Genomic DNA, 26,296 nt, shown 5'->3' with positions numbered 1-26,296 from the left:
TTTTCCCCGAGCTTCTTGTCCCTGGTGCTGGGATTGGGTCGTGTGGCCCCTCAGTCTGAGCTGCGGTGCAAAGACTGGGCACCTTCCTTGGCTCCCCCAGTCTCTCAGGGCCTTTGCAGAGAGGCTGGGACCTGTTTGTGTGGCCTTGTCTAGTTCCTGGTGAAAGACACCAGCTGAGCTCCCGTGCCTGCGCTGAGGGGTGCCTTGCTTTGCGGGTTGCAAGGTTGATTTTTCTAATTTGCAGTGCTAGAAACCCCACCTTGGGTCCTGCAAATCCACTTGTGCTCTCCCCTCTGTCAGGGCTCTTATCTTTGACCGAGGGTACCTCTAGACAGCAAAAAAAAACCCAGACCCATGGCAGTGAGTCTTAGAGCCCAGGCCAGCTTGGGCACATACCACAGGACTAAAAATAGCAGTGTCAGTGTTCCCGCCTGGGCTCTGAGGAGGGTAGGTCTCAGGGCCTGGGCTCCAGCCCGAGCCTGAACATATACACTGTTGTTTTTAGCCCCAGGCTCTGAGATGCTGCAACACACATTTTTCTTTGCAGTGTAGACAGACCAACACTGTCTGAGTTGGACACAACCTGATACACCTGATCTCATATGACTAAATTTACACCACCACAGGCATGCATGGAGCTGTACACACAAGTAAGATGACTCGGTCCTTGCTCTGAGGAGCTCATAATTTTATTAAATGTAATACAGACTAAGTGTGGTTCTGGGGGGTGGAATGGAGAGCAGCAGAAAAAGTCATGAGATTTTATTCGTGTTTTGATGTGTGTCTTGTTGCTGCTGGATTTTGAAATACATTTCAACATCAATCCAGCAGTTTGTAGGCAGGGAGTTTAGCTGGCAGGTCAGCTTATGTTGCCTTTCTGCAGCTATATGGTCTAGTTTTTGACAGCAGGAAAAACATGTTTTCTTCATTAAAGCACACAGAGATCCCTCGTAATAACACAGGGCTCAGATATAGTCCTTTGTTAACCCCTTTCATCTGAAGATCCCAGAGTGCTTTATAAGTATTGATATTTTGCAAGTCTCGCAATCCCTCTACCCCTGGAAGCATATTCATCCATATTATTGTTAATAGGGAAATTGAGGCACAGAGACATGAAGTGATTTGCCCAAGTGACTCTCATGCACTGTTAATCAGTGGTGGAGATGGGATTAGATCCCAAGCCCTCCTGACTCTTAGACTCTTGCTTTAATAATAAGTCTACCCTTCCTTTCCTAGACCAAATTATAAGCACCTCTATAGGGGACTGTATTGTGCTGTATATGAGCAGGATCAGATTAGGGTTGCTAGGCAATCTCCACTATAAAGGGGCTCAGAGATGCAATGGTGAGAGCTAAAAAGATACCTATAAAATAAATAAGCAGTAAGTTTTCTCCCCTTCTTGTCTGTGCCCCCTCCTACCGCCATCCTCACCACGAGTGATCTACAGGAACAATGATCAGAGTAGTGGATTCAAGACTGGTGCATATAAGAGGAACTAAACATGGCCAAAAGGTGGGATGATGCAGTATTTGATTGCTATGTAAAGATCCACAATAAGAAATCTGTGATCATTACATAGCTCAGCTTTTCTTCCAGCATTAGTGATGATGTCTGAAACCTACTGAGCATGAGAGCTCATGTACAACAAGTGGGTATTCACCCACGAAAGCTCATGCTGCAAAACGTCTGTTAGTCTATAAGGTGCCACAGGATTCTTTGCTGCTTATGTAGAACGGGTGTTTTCAGTGCAATGTGAAGACAATCAGTTTGCATAACTTGCTGTTGCAAGACTGTTGTGGAAGATGCAACTAACAGAGGTTGTTTTGCTTTCTTCAGGTCTCATAAATGACCATAAAAACATCCATGGAAATGCACCAGTGCCCCCGCCCTCCAGGACTCCAAGGTGGAGAAATCCCAGGCAGACTGCCTTCAACAGTCAGGGAGTATTCTCTGCAAGATATTCTCAGCAAGCTCCAAGGGATTTCCAATCACATCAAGGTAACTCCTGGAGGAAAAAATACTCCCTTGTAAACAGACCGCCTGCACCAACACATCATCCTGGAAGCAGTGCATCTGCTAACGCACTTCAGGCTTTTGTGAGCCAAAGGAATAGCCAGCCTCCGGGGCCACAAGGAACAGGCTCGGAAAGGCAAGTGGGCTTAGCAACAGGTGATATAGTCATAGGAGTCAAACTGCCACAGAAGACTAGCTCAGCCTTGGACAGTAGAAATGTTAGTGAGTTGGGATCCCAGCAAGGTTCCTCTGGGATGAAAGCAGCCATAGCTGCTCCAAAGGGAAATGAAAAGGTTCATGAAAGTTCTAGCTTTCAAAGTGTTGCTCAAAAAGAGGACAAAGAATCGTCTCTCTCTGTCTCCCAGAGTTCATTGCACCAGCCTGCTGTTGCTGGAGGCAGAGATGACGCAAGCCCAGCATATGTGAAGGAACCGGGCAAACTTCGGACTGTGAAACTGGCTAAAAGTGCTCCTGAGTTACGTGACGTTATCAGTGAAAGTGCCATAGCATTAAAATCGAAGCCTCAACAGCCTTCAGCTCTTCCTGATCGAGAATCAGGCTGGCTGGTAGCCTGGAAGAAGCCAGTAGCACAGGTTCCAGCTCACTGTAGTTCAGAGCAAGTCACGGCAGGAAGAGGTACTTTGAAGGAGCCAAAGACCCTTGGAAAATCTGAGGCACGCACAAACTCAGTTCAGGCTGTGACTTCAGACTTTGGGATAAACCCAGTGAAGAACCAGTTTGCAATACCACACAAGCTATCCAGTTTCCAAAGAGCTGCCTCAACGCCAGTCTCCAGTAAAGCTTCTAAATTCAGGAAAGCCAACTATACATGGGTAGCAAATCCTAGTAAATGCTCTTGTGCTGTAAAGAGATGGACCAGCCCTAGAGCTTCTGAAAGCACTAGGAAGCTTTCTGTGGGAGCAGAGAGAACTGCTAAGCCACTGCCAAAGGGGGACTTGGGAGCAAAGCAGAAGAAATCTGGAGTGCATTTGAAGCTGGATGCCTCTCCTAGTAAATACAAATGGAAAGCATCCAGCCTACAGCCACCTTCTTCAACTTCCAAGTCAGTGTTCAGGTGGCAGTCTGAGGGACGAAAAGAGGCTGGAGTCTCCCAGGCTTCCAGAGCCAACTTTGGCCTTCAGACTCTAAGCAACGCATCCATCGGTCATGATGGGTTGAAGTCATCTTTCAACGATGCTGCACTTTCCACTTACAAAGTGAAGAGCCGGACCAAAATCATCAGGAGAAAGGGGAGTTGCTGGTAAGTTACTAGTTGTCTGAAGTTCTGTAGCTGGTACTAACCTTCTTCGCACTTCTCCCGGGGCCAGTTCCTACTTTCATTGAAGTCCCTAGGAGTCTTGCCATTGACTTCAATGGGAGCAAATACTCAATTATTTACATTGTAAGCTCTTTGGAACAGGGACCCTCTTTGTGGTCTGTGTTCAGTGCGTAGCCCAGTGGGGTCCTGCTCCATGACTGGGATTGCTAGGTGCTATCGCAGTACAAAGAAATGCTGCTTCCTTTCCAAACACGGGACTTTCAGATAAGCGTGAAATATGCTGTTTTTGAGAGGTGAGAGTCCTTAAACTTCAGCTGCTTTATTTCCCACAAACAACTGCTATTTCCTTTCCTTTTTCCCCAACTGTAGCCCCCTCCAAATATATATTGCCGACAGCTCTTATTAGAGACCTACAATAATAAGCCAGTATTCAGTGGGGGAAAAGAAGTCAGTAAGGAAACAGGTTTCAGAGGGGTAGCCATGTTAGTCCAGGGGTGGGCAAACTACGGCCCGGGGGCCACGTTCTGTCCTTCAGACGTTTTAATCCGGCCCTTGAGCTCCTCCTGGGGAGCGGGGTCCGGGGCTTGCCCCGCTCTGCGCGGCTCCTGGAAGCAGCAGCCTGTCTCTCCCCCCCCCCCCCCCCTGGCTCCTATGCATAGGCTCAGCCAGGGGCTCCACACGCTGCCCCTACCCCAAGCACCGCCCCCGCAGCTCCTATTGGGTAGGAACCACGGTCAATGGGAGCTACAGGGGCGGTGCCTGCCGACGGGGCAGCACGCAGAGCAGCCTGGCCACGCCTCCGTGTAGGAGCCGGAGGGAGGATATGCTCCTGTTTCTGGGAGCTGCTTGAGGTAAGTGACGCCTGGAACCTGCACCCCGACCCCATCCTGCACTCCAACCCCCTGGCCTCCAAACCCCTCTGTCCCAGCCAGCACCCTTCTGCACCTCCAACCCCTCATCCCCAGCCCTACCCCAGAGCCTGCACCTCCACCTGAAGCCCTCACCCCCTCCCGCACCCCAACCCCCAATTTCATGAGCATTCATGGCCTGCCATACAATTTCCATATCCAGAGGTACCTTACTAAGTTGGGGGTCAGTGCTAATGAGGCCAATTCAATCAGGGTAGATGTGGCCCATTCCCAACAGTTGACACAAAGGTGTTAGTATCAACAGAGGATTAGTTTTTGTACTCGAACCTTCATGTCAACTGTTGAGAATGGGCCACGTCCACCCTAATTGAAATGGCCTTGTTAGCACTGACCCCCCACTTGGCAAGGCAACTCCCATCTTTTCATGTGTTGTATTTATGCCTGCCTGTATTTTCCACTCCACGCAGCTGATGAAGTGGGTTCTAGCCCACGAAATCTTATGCCCAAATAAATTTTAGTCTCTAAGGTGCCACAAGGACTCCTGGTTGTTTTAGTAAGAGGTTTCAGTTTCAGGCTATGACTTTGTTAGATGTAGGGGATGAGGAGGGGAGAAGGAATGATTTCAGTTAATTGTTTTATCATGCCTCTCACCCCAGGGTGTTTTACGCGTTTTATATGCAGATGCCTCTGGAGAAGGAGGCAGCAGCTGATCTGTGTACAACACTCCACATTACAGTGGGGAGAAGGGATACCCGGGCAAAAGTCTATTTGTACCAAAAGTACCATGGGCTTGTTGTTAATCCCATGCCATGTCTAGCATGATACCATCCCTTGGGCCTAGGCGTGCCTTGTCTCTCTTGTTAAGAATTTTTGCAGGTGCTTTTAGAATTTCCCATAGATTGAAATTGACAAGGATCCATGTCCCCTTGGTGGTCATGCAGTTTTCCTGGATGCCACTAGGAGAGTACTATGTGCAGGAGCAGCAGAACTATCCAGCACAATTCATATGCAGTGAAACCTCTGCTGTGGGCACATCTGATAAATGTAATGTACAATAGGAGTGGAAGTAAACAGAAGTGAAGAGAAAAGGCATGTGGGCTAAGTCACACATCCAGGGAAGTGGCACAGGTTGGACTGATGGTCTAATGCAGTGCTTCTTAAAGTCAGGCCGCCGCTTGTTCACGGAAAGCCCCTGGCGGGCCAGGCCGGTTTGTTTACCTGCCGCGTCCGCAAGTTCGGCCGATTGTGGCTCCCACTGGCTGCGATTCGCCGCTCCGGGCCAATGGGGGCTGCGGGAAGCGGCACGGGCTGAGGGATGTGCTGGCCACTGCTCCCTAAGTGGTCCCCTCAAGGATTGAACTCTCAACCCTGGGTTTAGCAGGCCAATGCTCAAACCACTGAGCTGCATCAATAAACTAGAGATGCCCACAATGAACTTGAAAATTTTGGTTTCACTGATTTGTCCAGGGCCACGCAATAAGCCAGCGACAGAGCTTAGGTTAGAATTTGGGGGCATCTGGCCCTTACTCTCATGTCCAAGCTGTTCTTTTCGTCCATCTTCTACTAATCTCCCCACCGTGCCTTGGCATTGTCTCCTGGAGAGAGGTGAGGGTGTCTCCACATGAGTGGTGCTGAAGAGATGGGGTCCGTGGGGTGAGGTGAGGAGAGTTTGGGGTCTGCTTGCTTATTTCTTTTGCCTGGCTTGGCCTGATCTTCTCAGCCCTCTTAAGAACATCCTCCTCCTCCAACAGCTATAGTAGGGGAGAGACTGGGAGTGATGGGGGATACCTAGATGTGAGTTGAGTTGTCAAAGAGCGCTGTCTCTCTTCATGCTTTCCCAGCAATTGGTCAGATTTGCCCTTTCACCTGGCATTACCCATCAGCATATTTCCATTGCTCTTACTAGAGAAGCACCGTAGTTCGATGGATAAGGTATCAGACCGGGAGTCTAATCCCAGCTGTGCTACTGTCTCACTGCGTTAGTGGAGAAAGGAGAGAACAGATAGCTAGGGACGGGGAGCTACTGTTTGATACCTTTGTGGTCCCTTTTAAAACTCCCTGTGTTGCATTCTTTGCAGTTCCCCAACAGATAAGAAGAGCAACTCCTTCCCCACAATGCCACTGAAAAGTCACTACTCTCTCAGGAAAAGAAACTCCCTGCGGGGAAGACCTGCACCACTGAAGAGAACCCTGCCCAAGGAGCTGGTGCAGATCACCAAGCACAGGCTATGCCGACTGCCAGCCTCTAGAATGCACATCCCAGCCAAAGAAGGTAAGAGCTTGGACGTGTGATGCTAGTGCTGGAATACGGCATGAGGAGGGACAGTTTTAGGAGTAGGTTTTTGGAAGTAGGAAATGAGCTGCTCATTCCTCAGTGAAGTAAACCTGCTGATCACTGTTGTAGGGTCAGTGTTGAGAAGAGAAGACAGCATGGGATGGGGCCTTCACTCCATCTCAGGACTTTCTCACCAGGTCCCACTTCTCTAGAGCCTTGCGTTCCCCCACCTTGCCTCCACGTGCACCGTGAAACCTCCCCTCAGGACCACCTCTAATTGACAGCTACTCTAAAGCGTCCCCTTGCTCCTAGGATGGGTTGGCTGTACCGTCAGTTAAGGACCAGCTTTTACTGGGCAAATGATTGTTTTCAATAGTGTTGTGAGTGGTAGCATAAAGTAACTTTCACTGTGTATAGATCTGTACTCAGCACTGAGTCATCTTCTGCACGTGTAGGATCAATTCCCTGTCTCTGAACGTATATGAACTGTTGATGGGCCCCCATTCCCCATGGTTAAGAAACCTTATTGGTGTGAACAGAACCTGAATGGTGACTGGTCAATGTCTGTTAATTTCGGTTGTGTCCTTCTTTCTCCTTCACCACTGTCACCGTGTCACTCTCTAGATCAGGAAAGGGCAAGGACTGTTCCATGGAAGATCTTGCAATCTAAACAGACACTCAGTACACAGAGAACTCGCTGAGTGGTCAGGAAAGTTCAGATATCGTTGGTCAGTATAGAGATAGTTTAAAGGTTAAGCCAATCGTATCTTTGAGTGGGCTAGAGTCTATAGGCTTCACAGAGAGAGTGTGTTTGAAGGAGGACTCAAAGGAGGAGGTGGCAGAAGCGTTGTTTGTAAGGTACAGCTGTAAGATTGTATAATCGCTCTTTTTCCAGTAGGGAAAAAACGGTGTGTCTCTCATGAGATGCTCATCTCAGCAAGGAAAAATCTACCTGATAACTGCATCATGGTTAGGAACTGTGAGCATAACAGCTGCATCTCTGCAGGGGTAAAGCATGTATGTGTGAGTTGGTTGAAATTAATAGGTTAATTTAAACATTCTCAAAGGATTATTAAAAAAAATAATGTTTGTTTGTGGAATGGAGTACTGCCCCCTAGGTAGAGCAGCATTTATCCGTAAAGCACCTCTTACCCTAGATCTAGCTGCTAGAGGATTTGACCTCATGCACATGTGCACATCTCTATGTTTTGTAAGTTGGTGCGTCTCTGGTTTGATTACCTGCTGTGTATGGTGAGATTTGGCAGTTAGTGGGACAGGCTTTCTGTGTCATTTCTGGCCCATTAACTTGTGTTTATATGATTCTCTTGTGTGGTCTGGGTTGACAGGAAGCTGTCTCCATAACCCTCCTTGCAGAGCAGGAGCTTTCAAATAACCCAGCCCATTGCTGCACTGGCAACTTGCCGGGAGTCTGAGGGCTGCACCTAATTGGCATGAACATGGAACAGATGAGATCTAGTGGTTCCAGTACAGGACTGGGAGTTGGGAGGCCTGGTTCTGCTACTGACTTGCTGTGTGGCCTTGGGCAAATCGTTTATCATTTCTTTCAATTTTCTCCTCTGTAAAATCGGTTTAATGTCTGCCACAGGGGTGGGGAGGGTGGTAGTGTGAGTATTGTTTATAAAGCACTTGAGAGCCTCACATGGAAAGTACTAGAGAGGGGTAAGCCTTGAAGACTCTTGCTTTCAGCAAGTGTGGGTGGGAGGAGATGGAGTATTGGGGAGTGTGTGCACTTAGCCAGTTGGGGTACAACAGCGTGGCTATTGCTCTACTGTTACTGATGCCGCTGCTTATTTGAGTTGGAAGGGACTGTTCTATGCTCTGGCTACAGGAATTGGTCTCAAAATGGCTTAGGCATGAATTTTCTGGAAAATGCATGGGCAATTGCCTAATTTGCATGTGGAATTACTAGGCTTACATGCACAATTGCAGTCACTGCACGTGCAGAAGAGCAGCTGCATGTCTAACTTGTCATTTGTGTGCACAAATGCTGCTGTTCTTAGACAAACAAAAGACAGTAAACGGCAACACTTCAGGCGAGACTAGAGGATCAGGGGTTGTTGGTGAGGAGCAGGGAAGAGTGATTTTCTGCAGAAAGTGGGTGTTTTTATATAGTGTGTGTGTGTATTTTATGGAGGGATTTGGGGATGTGAGGAGAGGTTGCTTTGCAGCCGTGGTCAGGAAGAGTGTGCCAGGTATAGGGGGAGAGGTTCCAGGGGTAGTGAGCCAACGTGATAAAAGGCACAACACAGTGTGTGGGAGAGGAAGGTGAAGAGAGACGAGATGTGCATTTAGGTGTTTGATTGCATGTGTTGACCACCTGAGCATTTGTGATTGTCAGACCCCTGGAAACCAAACCAGTCACTGTGCAGTGGAGTCGAGGCTCAGTTTCTCCCAATTCTCTCTCTAAATTCTATTGCACCTGGAGAGGCTTTTAGGTTGCTGGAGACAGGGCACCACTGAAAGGCCCTACATGAAAGGCTTGGGTAGAAAAGAATGTCATGGTACATGGACACTGCAAATAGAACCAAAGGTCTCTCTCAGCTCACATTGCACCTAGGAAATCAACTTACCAAAGACAGTTCAGCCACAAGGCCTCTTCAGAGCTCATCTCCCGAGGGAGAAGGGAAAAGAGATCAGGAGAGTGCCCAGGGCTTTACTGCATGTCAGTGAGAGTGTTTCTGTGAGGGCACAATATTTGGTGAAGGCTAAGGGGAGACTAAGGCTATGTCTACGCTACAACCTGTATTGGCAAAACGTATGTCACTCAGGGGTGTGAATATTCCACCCCTCTGAGCAATATAAGTTACACTGACATATGCGCTCGTGTGCACGGTGCTATGTTGGCGGAGAGCTTTTCCTGCCGACACCATTTCTGCCGCTCGCAGAGGTGTTTGTTTTTTTATGCCAATGGGAGAGCTCTCTCCTGCCGGCATAGGATGACTTCACCCAATGCGCTGCAGCGGCGCAGCTGCAGCGGTACAGCTGCACTGCTGCAGTGCTGTACGTATAGATATCCCTTCAAGCTGTCGAGCACAAAGCAGCAAGGATCTAGGAAAAAATTAATGCTAAACCTGGTAGCTGGAAAGAGCAATGTAATGACAGCTGCTTAGTTCAAGTAGTGGGGTCTGCGTGGAAGCCTCAGCCAGGGAGGCAGCTTGCTTGTGCTGTACCTGCTCTAGGGGTATATACAGCATTGAGTCTCCTGAGTTGTTGTTCTGGCACCTTTCACCAGCGTGATGTTCTCGGTGTCACAAATTTAAAAATTCTTTACAATTCACCTCTTTTAAAAAGAACATTCTGATGCATCTGCTGAGGTGCTGGAATAAGTTGCTCTGCTGTGGAAGCTTTGAGGGGCGCAGCAAGTGCAGTCTGTAGTAATTCTTTGCACTTTAAGTGCTCTTTATCCACGGATCTCAAAGCACTTAGGAGGCGGGTACATGAGAAAACTGAGCCACCGAGAAGGGATGTGGGTTCATCGAGCTGAGTCAGTGGCAGAACTGGGACTAGAACCTCGCTTTCTTGACTCCTAGTTCTTTTGTTGTAAGTGCCGGACATGAAGTTTTATTGAACCTTTCGTTTCTGGAAACCTGGCTTCAAATTCCGCAGTGGCTGAGCTGCAAATGAAAATGAGTGTGGGGATCTCTCAGGACCTAGTAGTTACTTGTCCATGTTGCAGAAGTACCACGAGAGGTGTCCATATTGGCATTTTCTGCTTTGGAGAGGTCTATGGCTCCACTCTCGAAGCTTGCACGTCACCTACAAAGATGGTACCTGGTTCTAGCTGGTGGTATTGGTCCCCCCATGTAAATCCTATGTTCTTTGGCTTGTAGCATTTGCCTTTCAGATAGACCAGCACTGTGGCATTATCTTCTCATTAGCATGGCAAAATGGGGCTGTTTGTGTGTATCAGTTTTGCTCATGTCTGCCAGCTATGGAGGGTAGCTATGGAGCCCTTCTTTGTAGCACATCTCCCTGTTTTTAGCGTCACTTTTCAGGGCAGAACTTCACTATAAGTAGATGCTCATGATAGGCTGTTTAGCATAAATTATACCCGTACAAATGTACCACTATTTATTCCAAAAGCTGTCAGTCAAAGCCCATATAAGGATTTCGTAGTTAGAAATGAAACCTTGTGTAAATTCAGAATATAAAGACCAAGTGGACTAAACCCTCCCAGTGCCCTAATGTCTCCCGGGGACCTGTACAGCAGTGATTGAATGTCTAACAGTGAATGCCAGTGAAAATGAGGTAGGATCAGAGGCTAAAATATGAATAGAGCAAGTTAAAAATTACTTAAGACAAGTTAGATGTCTTCAAGTCACCAGGGCCTGATGAAATGCATCCTAGAATATTCAAGGAGCTCACTGAGGAGATATCTGAGCCATTAGCTATTATCTGTGAAAAGTCATGGAAGATGGGAGACATTCCAGATGACTGGAAAAGGGCAAATCTAGTGCCCATCTGTAAAAAGGGAAATAAGGACAATCTCGGGGAATTACAGGCCAGTCAGTGTAACTTCTATACCCAGAAAGATAATGGAGCAAATAATTAAGCAATCAATTAGCAAACATCTAGAAGATAATAAGTAACAGTCAGCATGGATTTGTCAAGAACAAATAGTGTCAAACCAACCTGATAACTTTCTTTGACAGAGTAACAAGCCTTGTGGATGGGGGAAGCAGTAAATGTGGTACATCTCGACATTAATAAAGCTTTTGATACTGTCTCATGTAACCTTTTCATGAACAAACTAGGGAAATGCAAGCTAGATGGTGCTACTATACGGTGGGTGCAAAACTGGTTTGAAAACCGTTCCCAGAGAGTAATCATCAGTGGTTCAGTGTCATGCTGGAAGGGCATGATGCGTGGGGTCCCACAGGGATCAGTTCTGGGTACGGTTCTGTTCAATATCTTCATCAGTGATTTAGGTAATGGTATAAAGAGTACACATACAGAGTTTGCAAGTGATACCAAGCTGAGAGAGGTTGCAAGTGCTTCGGAGGATAGGATTAACATTCAAAATGATCTAGATAAACTGGAGAAATGGTCTGAAGTAAATAGGATGAAATTCAATACGGACAAATGCAAAGTACTCCATTTAGGAAGGTACACATACAAAATGGGAAATGACTGCCTAGGAAGGAGTACTGCGGAAAGGGATCTGGGGGTCATAGTGGACCATAAGCTAAATATGAGTCAACAGTGTAACATTGGTGCAAAAAAAAAAAGCAAACATCATTCTGGACTGTATTAGCAGGAGTGTTGTAAATAAGACAGGAAAAGTAATTATTCCGCTCTACTCTGCATTGATTAGGTCTCAACTGGAATATTGTGTCCAGTTCTGGGCGCCACATTTCAGGAAGGATGTGGACAAATTGGAGAAAGTCCAGAGAAGAGCAGCAAAAATGATTAAAGGTCTAGAAAACATGACCTATGAGGGAAGATTGAAAAAACTAGGTTTGTTTAGTCTGGAAAAGAGAAGACGGATAGGAAACATAAATTTTCAAGTACATAAAAGGTTGTTACAAGGAGGAGGAAGAAAAATTGTTCTTCTTAACCTCTGAGGATAGGACAAGAAGCAATGGGCTCAAATTGCAGCAAGGGAGGTTTAGGTTGGACATTAGGAAAAAATTCCTAACTGTCAAGGTGGTTAAGCACTGGAATAAATTGCCCAGGGAGGTTATGGAATCTCCATCATTGGAGATTAAGAGCAGGTTAGACAAACACCTGTCAGGGATGGTCTAGATAATGTAGTCTTGCCATGAGTGGTCCCTTCCCTTCCCTCTCGAGGTCCGTTCCAGTCCTGTGATTCTATACCTGCTGCTTTACAGGATGAAGGAGAGACAGTTCCCCGCCTAGTTCATGAAGCTGCTCCCTAACTTTCTTTCTGCCTTCTTCACCAGGGAAGAATTACCATCCAGTAAAACACCAATCATCTGTCCTTGAAACAGGGTTGCTAACAGGTAATAGAATCCGTTCATTTTAGAGACTGAAAAGACTCATTGGGTCGTGTTACCCTGGGGCAAGTGCAGGGTTGCTCCCTGCAAGTACGTTTTCTAATGCTTTGCCCAGTCTTGGTTTAAATGTCCCACATGACAGGAGGTCATACTAGATGATCATAGTGCTCCCTTCTGGCCTTGGAATCTATCATATAACTTCCACCATTTCCCTTGGGAGGCATTTCTGCAGTTCTTCTCATTAGGAAGATCTTGCTCATTTCAGGCTAGTATATCTTCTTGGGAGCATCTTTTACTGAAAAGGATAGTTCTAGGAGAGCTTGACTGTGTATTTTACTCCCTGGGAATATTCTCCAGGCAGTCAACATAGCAATATATTCTGTAGAAGGACCCTTGTCCTCTCTTCTCCCTCACACCTACAGGCTTTCCCAACTAATATTTCCAGCATAAGATATTAGCAGCATACCAGTGTCTAACCTGGGAAGTGTTACCAGAGACGATGTCCGCTTTTCATCTTTGTAATGTCTTTCATCCTGAAGGATCCCCAGTCACTTTACAGTCTCTCTAATCACCATAGCCACCTCTGAAGTGGAATGCAGCAGCTGTTCAGCAACATGCAGTAACTCGACCTAACTGTGTAGCACAGGAAGCGAGGAAGAATCCTGTAGCCAGGTGAAATTTCAAGTTTAATATTGGTAGAATGTAGTCACCTTAATTGGAATTTGGCTAGGACCCTAGGAGTAACACCCCTATCCTTATTAAAAGTGACATGAGATCTTTAATGGTCACAAGCAGTTAGGGCTCTGGTTTCGTGTCTCATCTGAAAATTGATGTCTCCAGTGACACACTGCCCCCTAGACCTCTGCTGGGATATCTTGGAAATGAATTTGATATGTTATGTCTATGTATCATAGAAATTTAATTATAGAAATGTAGGGCTGGAAGGGACCTCAAGAAGTGATCAAGTCCAACTCCCAGCACTGTGGCAGGACCAAATGAACTGCAACCATCTTTGGCAAGTGTTTGGAGTTTTGTAAAAACAGGCTGGACGGTGATGGGGATTCTACAGCCTCCCTTGGAAGCATATTCCAGAGCTTAACTATTGTTTTAGTTTTCTTCCTAATATCTAAGCTAAATCTTCCTTGCTGCAGATTAAGTCCATTACTATTTGTCCAATCTTCAGTGGGCATGGAGAACAATTGATCCCCATCCTCTTTTCAACAGCCTGTAACATATTTGAAGATTGTTATCAGGTCCCCCTCGGAGTGTCTGGTTTTGTATTGGCTAGTCGTGCCGCTTTGATGAGTTGTGGATCTGCATAATTGCCTAATTCTATTGGAGACCCTGTGAAGTGTGCAGTGTTCAGAAACATATACAAGCTGTAAATGTTCACCTTTTTGTACTTAAAAAATCAACAAAAAATGAATCATAAAAAATGCATCTACACCAGCACTTCCTTCAGCACTATAGAATTTCCTTTATAAGTATAACTGGGTCCAAAAAGTTCATGGAGAATAGGTCCATCAGTGACTGTTAGCCAGGATGGTCAGGGGCACAAGCCCATGCTCCAACAACCTGGGACTGGATGACAGAGGTTGGATAGCCTGAAATTGCCCTGTTCTGTTTCATTTACTCTGGAGCATCTGGCACTGGCCACTGCTGGAATACAGGATACAGAGCTAGATGGTCTATTGGTCTGACCCTATATGGCTGTTCTTGCATTCTTTATTGGGCTGGAGTAGGAAGATCTCCCATCAAGTTTGATTGATTAGTTTGTGAGATAACAGCCTGAGTTGCGGTAGTTGCAGGTGTTAGACATCAGACCTTTATTAAGCTTTTTTGGTTTCTAATACTCGTAAATTAGCATTAGATGAACAAACACTAATGTGGACATCTAATGCAGATAGCACCATTAGTGTTTCCCTAATGGGACAGTGGATACCATGTTGTTCCAGCAATAAAGGCTGTGTTGTGTCTGACTGGGTTTGTGTACAGCCAGGGCACAATCCCACATCCTGAAATGAGAGTAAAGAAAATACGGTACTACTACTACTACTATCAAAACAGTCTCTAACTTGACTAGAACAGCTCAGGTGCAGATATTGCCCAAATTATAGTGCCAGAATATATATTAAAAATTAAATGTATAATTGTTGGTATCTTCTAGTTTTTCTGTGGTCTAACGGTTATACAACAGGAGACTGGGAGTGAGGACTTCTGGGTTCTATACCTGACTGTGCCATAGACTTAGTGACTTTGGGCAAGTTATTTCACCTCTCTTGTGCATTAGCGACATAGGGATGATACTTGCCATGCAGAGTTTTATGAGGTTCTAAGAGATTATTGGGTGAGAGGTGCTAAATCATTACACTTTCATCCCAATACTCTCAGGCCACTGGGTGTTGATGACTCTTTTGGTCGGGAGAACCAGGCTTGGTTCTCTGTGGAGCTGTCCGTGATGATCCTGGACCACCCAGATGGGATTGCTATGTAGTGACATTAGGCAATTCCTTTCCTCCGACTTCCTTTCTCGTGAGGCTGACTACACAGCTCTGAACTGCAGTGTGAAACCCTGACTGAAGGCCAGGCAGGGAGACTGTTTGGGCTCCAGTTCCAAAGCTTGCACACCTGTGAGTTGAGCCAGAAACCTCCTAGGATGCTTGCATGATTTTCATGGAAAGCATGAGATCATGTGTCAAGCACTGGAGACATGGACTGCAAGGGTATTGAAATTTTGTGGAACAATATGTCTTGGGCCGGGTCTGACAGCGTGGTCAGGAATTCTGGGGAGAATGCTGTTGTCCATATACCACCAGGATTTCTAAATTCCCATTAGGAGCACAAGCTTAGATGCATATCTTTCGGGGGGGAGGGGGTCATGCACTTGGGTTCAGAGGCTGGAAGCATGGCCTGTCCCCCCTTCTCCTTTCTCAGATTCACAGAGACCCTGATGGACAGAGCAGTGTCAGAATTAGGCCCATGGAATTCTCCTGCCAGCTCTGTTACACAAGGAAGATTGGGTGCCTCCTCTTGGGGCTTGAGTAGCAGATCCTATGACTTGGTCAAAAAGCAACCATTATCCTCTCCCGTCTCCAGATGCAAGTTCCTCAATTAAATCTATCCAGTCACTCCTTTCCCAAACAAGTTACACAGCTGTTATCCTCATTTGACCCCCCTAATTCTCCCTCTTCCTAAATGGGACCACTACTGATCCCATCCAAAGGGACCCCAATTCAACCAGAACATCTGTCATGCACACGTCTAGAGATGAGGGAACTAATTCTGCCTAGCTCCCCTGCCACTGAGAGCAGGTAGTGAGTGTGGGTGAGCAGGGGCACACATGTTAGAGGGGAAACTTAGCCCATTTTATAGCACCTGGAAAGTCCACAATGAAACCCTGATACCTGATTCCTTCAGCAACTCATAAAATTGTAGGATTACAAAATTGAAGTGTAAATGTCCCTTTGCGTTAATATTAGTATCATGTGTCATGTCTAGGGCATGATCCAGCTCTCACTGAATTTGTCAGAAGTCTTTTGTGCTTACTGGGAGGTGGATCTGGTCCCTTAACAGCAATGCTCTATGGAGTGTCGTTAACACCAGTCTCATGTGTTGCAGGGAGGGGGCCGTAATAGTGTAGTGCAATTGGATGCATGGGCACAATAGACTCTTACAGAGTTCTGTATATGCAGAAATCTCATTTGAGAGGTTGTGTGATGGATTGTGGGATGCAGAGGTTAAAATTTGATCCTGGATTGGTGTTTCCTCTAAGCACTGAGTCAGTGGGACGCTGGTACAGTGCCTAGCGCAATGGGGGCCTGGTCCATGATTAGGGCTCCTAGGCTCTATAGTAATATAAATAATAATGATGCGTCTGTGGGATGAAGCAGTAATTGCCTTGCATCCAGCATTTTCAATTTACGAGCTAATGACGATGCAAGGGAGAAAATGGAACATTGTCACAGAATGATGGCGTCTGGCCATTAGATTATCCAAAATAGTCTTTAGCATAAATTCCACATCTGTTATAAATTAACTGTAATATATTAGTCTGAATGGAACATTTAACAAGTGCTCAGTAATTAAGAAAATTCCCAAAATTTAAGTTGCTCTGACAAGGTTAATACAGCCATGATGCCTCTGTGGTATAGTTTATGGCCTGTTTATCGTGGTTTTTATAATACCACACTCATCCCTGTGGTGGTGTGTATTCATAGATTCCAAGGCCAGAAAAGACCACTGTGATCATTTAGTCTGACCTCTATGGCACAGGCCATAGAACTTCCCCAAACTAATTCCTAGAGCAGATCTTTTAGAAAAACGTCCAGTCTTGATTTTAAAATTGCCAGTGATGGAGAATTCTTCACAACCCTTGGTAAATTGTTCCAGTGGTTAATTAATCACTGTTAAAAACGTATGCCTTATTTTTAGTCTAAATTTGTCTAGTTTCAATTTTCAGCCATTGGATTGTGTTCATAACAAAGGGTAAAACATACCTACCAAGGGAAATAGGAAGAGAGACTATTCCATTTATGAAGTGCGGCAAAATTAATGTTTCTAGAGCAGTCTTAATTTTCTGGATTTTTTTTTGACCCTTCAGTGCTCAGTCTTGCACTTGTTCCATTAATGTTAGTGTGGTTTTTTACATTTAATTTCCTAGGATTCATTATTTATTTATTTTTAGGATGGGGGTGAAAAAAGAGACTATTGATAATTGGCATGCCCTAATTACAAGCTTTTGTGGGGCTTGTAAATGCTTGCTTTTGACCTGGCTGGAAGCTTGATGAAGTTAATGGAAAGACTCCTACTGTGTTCATTGGGTCTTGTGTTGGTCCTTGATTGGCAGCGTATCTGTTTTAACTCTACAGCTGTTTTCTATAGATGGAAAGGGCTGTACAAGTGCAAAAATATTGTTAATACTGTCACTTCTGTGTTTTTAAAATTGTGTGTATATGGTTTGCCTTGATTTGAAATGCACTTTTAATTTGCGCTATAAATTCCCAACATTATTTGTCTGTGAATAACTATGGAAGAATGATCTTGATTCAGTTCTGGCATGTGAATCACTAAGCAAACTCTCAGCTTTGTTTCAAGTGCAGAATTTTTGTACAAAGCAGAGGAAGCCCAACTTGATTTCTGGATCCTGTGTGGAGTTTCCACCTGTCGTAAATTGAAAAAAAGCATCTTTTGTCATCTGAGCTAAACTCATTGCATGTAGACACCACAGAGAGAAAATCATAATAATTATTTGTATTAACATATTGCCTAGGAGCTCTGATCATGGGCCAGAACCCCATTGTGCTAAAGGCCTTATAAACATCGAACAAAATGACTGTCCTTGCCCCAAAGAATTTATAATCTAAGCATGAGACAACAGACAATGGATACAGACAGACGGGAGCACAAGGAAACAGTGAGGCAATACTGGTCAGCATGATGGGCAGGGGACTCCCACACTGGTTTTTAAAAGTAAATGTTCTGCCATTTAGGACACTTCGTAGCTATTACTGTTTCAGTTGCAGATGTTTATCCTGCATCTGTGTTCCATTGCAGTGACTTTTTACAACAAACAGTTAAAATAATAAAGTAGCAGACTGTAGGTTGGTGCAGTCTGATACCTGCAGCTCCTTGGAGTGCTGTTGACAAGCTGTATTCTGATTGGTGTAGATAAGACGTGTTTATTCTGAAGAGGACAAGATGGTGCAGACTGTAGTTTTATAACTATGCTGTTTTCAGACAGTCTTCACTTTTTCTTTTTTTTAAACAAAACTTTTTGGTAACATCTGACCGACAGAGACACAATAATACATCCCCGCTACTACTGTACAAAGGGTTATCAGCTGTACAATGCAGTTTCCGAAGTGTTCAGACACCCTAGGTCAAGCTAATGCCCTTCTACCAGGTAGTCTTAATTACGGGCACAGTCCTGCGAGGTGCTGAGCAATCCCAACTCTAGTTGGCATTGGTGGCATTTGAGGGTGCTCAGCACCTTGCAGGATCAGGTCCTTCATGAGCTCTGTCCTTTAATGAAAGGAGGGTAAAAACAGTCAAGTGGTTCGAGTTGTGAACCTTTTCTCACCCCTGTAAAATCAATGCTGCTGCTTTCGTTGGTCGCTCCAGCTCTGCTACCTTTTGTGTAATGCTCCTTTCCCAGTGGCATTCAGCTCTGCTTAGGCACGCAGTGCAATTGCACAGTCATCTTGTTTCTGTGGTTTAGTCTCTATTAATAAATAGAATTAATCTTGTCAAATTAACATTTTCTTTTCTGCTGGAGAAGTGGCAGCCATGTAAATGTCAAAGCAGGCTCCCATGTGTATATTATCCACGATTCTCAACACTTCCTTGCAGACCCACATATAGTGTGTGTGTGTGTGTGTGTATACACATCAAAACAGGATTATAAATTACAGGACGTGCTGGAAAGCAAGGTAGTGCTGCCTGTTTTTTTGGCAAAGGCTCACGTGATGTCTCCTCCCTCTGACCTGCAGAGGGCAGTCTTGCCCCTTGTATTCTCTGTAGTCCACCTTTTTCTGGTAATTGATTGCCTAATTTCCTCTTTATGTGAAAGAAAGCAGATATCCAGTAATTTGCAGCAATAACCTGCTAATGCTGGGCCAGTATCAAAACTCCCATGTTCATTTCAAGTGGCAGATAAAACACTAATATATAATTATCCTTGCAAATTGGATTGTTTTAAATAACCAAAAGGCTATGGCCAGGAGAAAACTATCCCATTTCCCTTGAGTTACTATTGCAGCGTAATTGCTGCGTTCAATCAATTTCCCTGGCATTAGAAATTCCATCACAATCAACATTAAGCTTTATTCATTGTGATGGCTAAGAGCCGGGCCATTTCTCCTCTTTTCCTTAACTGGCAAAATTAATCAGGGAAAAGATTTTAAACATTTACCCGTGTGAAAGAGGTCAGCTCTGCCACTATATTGCTCAGCAGATAAGGGGGCTAATAAAAAGAAAATTGAATTACTAATGATCGCCAGGAACAGAGTATATAAAACCTGGCAATCGCCTGGTTCAGGAAAAAGGAGAATCAATTTTCTTCAGACAAGGTGCGCTCATTTTTTATTTTTGGCGCATATTATCAGCAATTTAATTTGGAAGTGCATAAACAGGAGGAAACAGTTAGAAAATAATGAGCCTGAAGGTGTAAAATGCTGCAGGATATATGCTGTACACAATTTATTTGGCACAACAGATAATCACTTTAATTGAATTCAAAACTGCATTGTTCAGCAGCAGTGCAGTCTGCCTCTCTTGCCTGTGGGGATTGCAGAATATTACAGAGATTCCAGTGAGAGGCTCTTCTGCGTCTCTTTCCCCTTTATAATGGCTCCTCCTAGGCAGGATTCCTCGTTGCCTGGGTTCGTTCACACATGGCCACAGCCACTTGGAGGTGTAATGTTTAAAAGCTGTGAGAAAATCCCCCTTGGGAATGCTGCTTAGGTAGCATTGTGAGCGAGTTCTTAAATAATAATGTGCCTGTCTTTTGCCATGATTGATAACTTCATGCAAACTCAGCATATAAAAAAGTAGCCCATTGCTTCAACACAGTGCACACCTATCTTAGCAGGTTTTGTGTCAAGGAGCAACGGGCTGAACTGAGTTGGTTGTTTGGATGTTGCTTGTACGGCTGTCGCTGTACTTACTGTCTGCTTAGTGTGTGTGTGTGTGAGATTTACACCTCTTCCCATTGTACTTTACAGCCAGCATACGCACCTTGCTTCAGAATGGTTCATCTCTTCCCTTCCTTGGGCACCAAATGGTTATGATCCCAAATCTGCATGGTTAAGACAAATATTTATGCCTTGGGAAAAATGCATCTGATTGAGAATCTATTTTATCTATCTATCTGATCTAATTTGTGTATATTTACAGTGGTGACTTTATTGCTTAATTTTATCTCCACACAATTAGCAGGAGCATTGCAGAATTTCATTCTTTACAGACCATGATCTGTGGTAATGGGTTTATTCTGAGAAATTCGAGTTAAATCTATTACTCAAGAGTCAGACCAGTTAACTTTCCCCAGGACTGGTTCTCCCCATTCAGCTCTGCAAGTGCTGCTTGGTTCTGACCTGCAGCACCTCATGCTCTTCTAGTCCTGGCCTCTGAGCATAGAGGATCAGTTATGGCAAAGCATTAAGGGATTTGCAGATGGCGAGAAATATCCTCAAAGGGATGAGGCTGAGATAATCAAGCTCATTTTGGTAGTGACCTAATCCAAATCTCCTGAATTCAATAGCTGATGTAACTCATCTGTCCATAGTGAACGACAATCCAACCTACATATTAAACTAGTTTTTATTTAGCAGCTTAGGGGTGACACATGGGAAAGTGTAGCAAATATGGGTGTTGAGGAGATAATTTTGTTTAAAAGGGTTATTAATGGGTTTCCTCCAGCTAGATTGCAGGTCCTTGTGATTGCAAAAGCCTGTATTGTGAAAGGTGTCTCTTCAGCTGTGTCTAGGAGAATCATCATTTACTTCACTGTGTTCCTTTAATTTGGAGAGCAGCATGGAATTGTACTGGTGTGTGAATAATACTGTTACTCAGCACTTTGTATGTTCAGAGCGCTTTACAGACATAAACTAAAGGATGGTATGATGGGATAGCCTAATTTTGGCAATTAATTGATCTTTGACTATTAGTGGTAAATATGCCCAATGGTCTGTGATGGGATGTTAGATGGGGTGGGATCTGAGTTACTACAGAGAATTCTTTCCTGGGTGTCTGGCTGGTGAGTCTTGCCCACATGCTCAGGGTTTAGCTGATCGCCATATTTGGGGTAGGGAAGGAATTTTCCTCCAGGGCAGATTGGCAGAGGCCCTGGGGTTTTTTTGCCTTCCTCTGCAGCGTGGGACACGGGTCACTTGCTGGAGGATTCTCTGCACCTTGAAGTCTTTAAACCATGATTTGAGGACTTCAATAACTCAGACACAGGTTAGGGGTTTGTTCCAGGAGTGGGTGGGTGAGATTCTGCGGCCTGCGTTGTACAGGAGGTCAGACTAGACGATCATAATGGTCCCTTCTGACCTTAAAGTCTGAGTCTAATCCTTACAAGATTCCTTTGAGATGGATATAGTAGGGGGAAATATTAACATTCCTGTTTTCCAAGTGGCAAGATAAGGAAGCCTTAAACATACCTAAGATAGATGGAGGACTAAAAAAGTGACTTGCCCAAGGCAAAGAAGTCAGTGGCAAACCTGGGGTTAGAATATGGGACTATCCTGTGCTCAGTCCACTAGCTGCACTGCCTCGTTGTACTGCCAAGATCCCAGGATTTCAGGCCTCTCCCATTCGAAAAATGCTCTGCTTCCTGCATAGAGCCCTCTAAACTTCACAAACTGCGGAACTAGCTTGGCTGTCTGTGCGAACAAACCCATTCCCGTTACCAGCTTGTTCTCAATGCTCTGTCAGCTATTACAAAAATTAAAACTGAGCTCTCTGAGTCATTAACCAAAAGAGAAAACATCTGTTTTTTAAAGGGACACTGCCAAGTTTTTGGTTTTTTTTTAAGGTTTTGTTTTGACCTGATATCCATCAGAGTGGTTCTACCCGTCTATTTAATTTTAATGGAACTTAAATGTATTAGGAAAACAAATTCCTCTGCACTCTTTATCAACCCAACAGTGTAGCACTGAGCTAGTGCATTAGAACAAGGGAGTGGGACTCCTAGAAACTGACTGTGGACAAAAGTGAAACTGATGAGTGTTCATTATCCAAGCACAGTGAAGTGCAAAATGTCAACCAGGTGTGAAGAGTGACTAGTCAGTTTAAGGGTGGGATTTGGACATGCACTCAATTGCCATTAATTATATTGGGAATTAGGTATACATTTCTCTTTGGCAGCTTTGAAAACCTCAGCCTAGGTTTTTAAAATCTTCACACTGTACTGGAAGGTGGAATTAGTAACATGTAGCTCTAACAGAGGATTTCTAACTCCTGTCCCTTTAACACTTTATATTTCTTTATATAACACCTTTTTTTTTTTTTGCTTGCTCTAATTTTTCTCCCCATCAGTCTATTCTACAGATTTATTTGTGTATGTTTTTCTTGTGAGATGACATCCCTGATCACGTTACCAATGAGCGAGGCTGGTGCGGTGTCTCAGTAATTAAGTCCAAGGTTATGATCTTTGCCCTCAAATGAGACCCTGGCAACGTGTGTAAAACTAGCTGGGACCCCTGTGAGTTCCTGACGTCTTTATTTGGTGTGTTCCATCATGAGTCCTTGTCTAAGGGACTAGATGCTTCCTGGAGCTGCTCTGAAGAGTTAACAGGTTTGCTGTTTGAAGCCAGCAGGGTTAATGTCATTACCAGCTATGCTGTCAGATACTATGTAGATTGACCTTACTCATAAATCATTATGTTCTCAAATCTCTCCTCTGACTTTCACTGGCTTGTCCTTGGGTATGTCTACAGTGCAACCCCTCCCCCTGCAACGCCTGCGAGTCTCAGAGCCTGGGTCAGCTGACTTGGGTTGACGCGTGGGACTCACGCTATGGGGCTAAAAATAGCAATGTAGACGTTCTAGCTCGGGCTGGAGCCCAGGCTCTGGGACCTGATAAGGGGGGAGGAGCTGGCTAAGTGTTTGTCCCTTGCAGTAATTGGTAAAAGTTCACATACTTGGCTGTATCCCCAGCATCAGTTACGTCAGTATTAGTAACGGTTTTGGGTTTCTCTGGCATTTACAGGTGGCTATTCCTAAACTACAAACAGCCAGCAGTAGGGATGCTGTTTTCTGAGAACTCTCTGAAATAACAGGCTTTTGGTTTTCTATTACTGGAAGCCTGTGCTCCTAAATGGGTGGGTGTCACTGGGTCAACTGCATTTTCACCAGTGGTTAGATAACTTCAGGGAGTTAGGTGCCCAGTTCCCATTGAATTTATTGGAATTTAGGCGTCTGATTCCCTTGGGTTTCCTGGAAAATTCCAGCCTAAATCCTTTGAGCAGAAAAATTCACATAAGGTTGGGGAGAATGAGTGGGGATGGACTTCATGTGAATGGGGGTTGGGGGAGAGAAAGAGGAAGTGTAAAAAGGTAACTTGCCCTTTGTGGAGCGTTACTCCAGTTCATCCTTAATCCCCATGTATATTTTTCCTCCCCTTTGTTTTCTAGCTCAGTGACTTTCTTCTACCACAATTTCAATGTGGGATTGCTCCTCTTCCTGGTGTCAGATAATCCCCCGCCTCCTTCGCCACCCACAGAACTTTATACTTGGGATGAGTTTATATTCTATTAGTAGTAAGCAGGTCTTTGGTAAATGTGTATTTATAGGTTAATGGGAAAAATATTTGGCTTTGGAGATGTATGACGTCCTTTTGTTGGCTGTGACCTTTGATATTTTGAAGCCCCTGGGGTGGGGGTGGGGTAGGGGGAAGCTTTACTAAGATTTTGAACCTTGCCCAGTGTGGGACCAAAATAGAAACCCTCCCCCCAAATCAAAACAGAGCACAAGCCCTTATCACATCAATATGTGCTTCTCATTTGTCCTGCAGAGGCTTGCATTGCACCACTTCTTAGCTAATGCCTGTAGCTTGTAACTCTGCATAGCATAGCCACGTGTTGGAATTGCACAGTGTAATTCTGGTCATCAGTGGCAGACCAGACAAGCACAGAGTGTCTTGCAGTTCTGTTTTAAAATGAAGTTTTGCAAATGTAATCCTGACTGGTAAAGTACTAATAAAATTAATCTACGTTATAGCTTGTGCTGATAGCGAGAGAAGTCTACAAAGTCTGCTAGTGAAACTGTTATTAAAATAACTTTTACAAACACCCTGGAAGGTGAAATTTTCTCATCTGCACCATCCAGTACATAATTATGTTTAACAAATACATTTGCAGAAATCGGGAACTGTTCACAAACATGAACTGTGGCTGAATTGTTCATGCTGATTAATTCCTCTGGCTCTATTTCCCACACTACATTGTGCAGAGTGTCTGAGCCTCTTTGTCAATTAGACCCCTTATATAGTCTCTTCAGTTTGTGCATTTGTCTTTTAAAAGAGCACTGGTCTAGTTGCCTTTTAAAATGTTTTTATAACTGGGTATGTTTAAAAAACCAACAACAAAAAATCACACCGCTCCTTGGAGTTTGCAAACTAATCTCTCCCCTTCTTGTGTTTCCTGTACTATTTTCTTTCCCCTCTCCTTTTTGCTTCATCTTCCTGTTTCCCGTCAATTGAAAACCAACACCTATGTTAGTATAATAGGCAAGGTAACCCGTGATGTTGCAGCTGGGGTCCTGGTTACTGGCAGCCTCAGTAATGAGGTGCTTGACTGCACTTTACGGGTAATGTGTGTACTTCATGGATATTCTTCGCAGAACTTGCAAAATTCCCCAAGTCCCATCCCAACCGACAGTGGGCTTGTAAAACCTGGAAAGTTTTCCACGGGGCAGTCACTGTGTGCTCTGTGCCCTCCTCCTTCCTCTTGTTCTCCAAAACGCTTCCTAAAATCTGTTTCTTTTGTAAACTCCCCTCCTGTGTTCATTTCCTCAGTGACCTGAGCTCTCTTGAGTTTCTTGCTTATGAGTCGTTGGAGCATCAGCTCTTCTGGGAAGAACCTGCCCTTCATTTACTTGTACAGGGCCATGTAGAATCTATAGTGCTATATAAATAAGTAGTAAAATTCCTTGAATATATAACAGATGCACAAATGCACCTAGTATGTGCTTCCTAAATACAGTAGTTATTGCATGCAACCTCATACACCATGTTATCCCACCTGTTTTGTTGTTGTGAGGCTCTGTTTTATTTGAGGTGATAAGGACAACTGAAATACACTTATTTATGAATGGTGCTGCTACCTGTGAAAAGTCTGTTTTTAAGGGACTTTTTATCTGTTCTTATGCCAGTTAGTACAAACAGACCTTCAAGTTTGCATCTGTCTCAGTTTGCCCTACAACATTATATAGAGTTGAAGTGTCCTGTTGTAAGACTCTATTGTCTCTGTGTTCTTGGGTCCCTCCTGAAAATGGAGCTGTCTTGTGAGGCTATCTTAGTGAACGGATAACTCAAGCTAGCCAGGACCCATGTGTAGTATTTGTGGAAGTCTGTGCAAAAGACAGAAGTGTAGATAATTATTAGAAGATTCAAAGGGGGTGACCAGCATACTGCCATCCTTGGATTTAAAAGCTGCTGCTGTTTGTCGGAGAATATGCTCATGTTTTGTGGAGGTGCAGGGAAGCATCTGAGTTAGGAACCAGGTCAAGAATGGCCAGCAAAAACTGTGGAAATAACCCTCTCAGCAATTGGGCTGCTATTTGTTGATGGCTATCTCACCTGGGTTATCTGAATATATTGCACAGCTTAACTTATTGCAATATGCATCAGACAATCGCTTGCTATCTTCACCTCTGAGTTTTCCAGTTTGGTTGTTGGGCTGAAAGTGAGGCTCTCAGATCAAAGGGCCCAAATACTTTATGGCTGAGGTCCCCAAACTGTGGGGCACACCCCCTTAGGGGGATGTAGAGGAAAGTTTGGGGTGCTGCAGCTGGGGCCCCGGCTTGGGTTGCCAACCATCCCGGTTTCTTCAGGAGTCTCCTGGAATCAGGCCCTATCTCCTGGAGGCTACTGAAGCCAAACCAGGAGATTTTAGGTACTGAAAGTCTGGAGGTGCAGCAGGGCTAAGGCAGGATCCCTGCCTGCCTTGGTTCCATGCCGCTCCCGAAAGTGGCTGGCACGTCCCTATGGCACTGGAGGGAGGGTGGCGGAGGAGGGGGGAGAGGGAGTCTCCGTGCACTATCCCTGCCACAAGCGCTGACTCCACAGTCCTATTGGCCAGGAACTGTGGCCAATGGGAACTGCAGGGGCGGCACTTGTGGGTGTGGGCAGCGCACAGAGCCCCCTCTCCCTCCACTCCCC

General features: G+C 44.8%; 1 protein-coding gene across 2 annotated transcripts in view; it reads left to right on the top strand.

The window, feature by feature from the left end:
- ZC3H3 (zinc finger CCCH-type containing 3) overlaps positions 1–26,296 on the top strand; it is a 331,469-nt gene that overhangs the window by 707 nt on the left and 304,466 nt on the right. The window contains exons 2-4 of one of the 2 annotated variants that reach the window (XM_039522684.1): positions 548–650; positions 1,837–3,274; positions 6,240–6,433. In XM_039522684.1, the coding sequence (XP_039378618.1) occupies positions 629–650; positions 1,837–3,274; positions 6,240–6,433 (1,654 nt within the window). In that variant the 5' untranslated portion in view covers positions 548–628. The remainder of the gene's footprint in view (positions 1–547; positions 651–1,836; positions 3,275–6,239; positions 6,434–26,296) is intronic. The other variant, XM_039522683.1, reaches the window with a different exon arrangement.

This window comes from Mauremys reevesii, linkage group 2, assembly GCF_016161935.1.
Source record: "Mauremys reevesii isolate NIE-2019 linkage group 2, ASM1616193v1, whole genome shotgun sequence".
Lineage (NCBI taxonomy): Eukaryota > Metazoa > Chordata > Testudines > Geoemydidae > Mauremys > Mauremys reevesii.
This window is presented reverse-complemented; position numbering and strand designations above follow the sequence as displayed.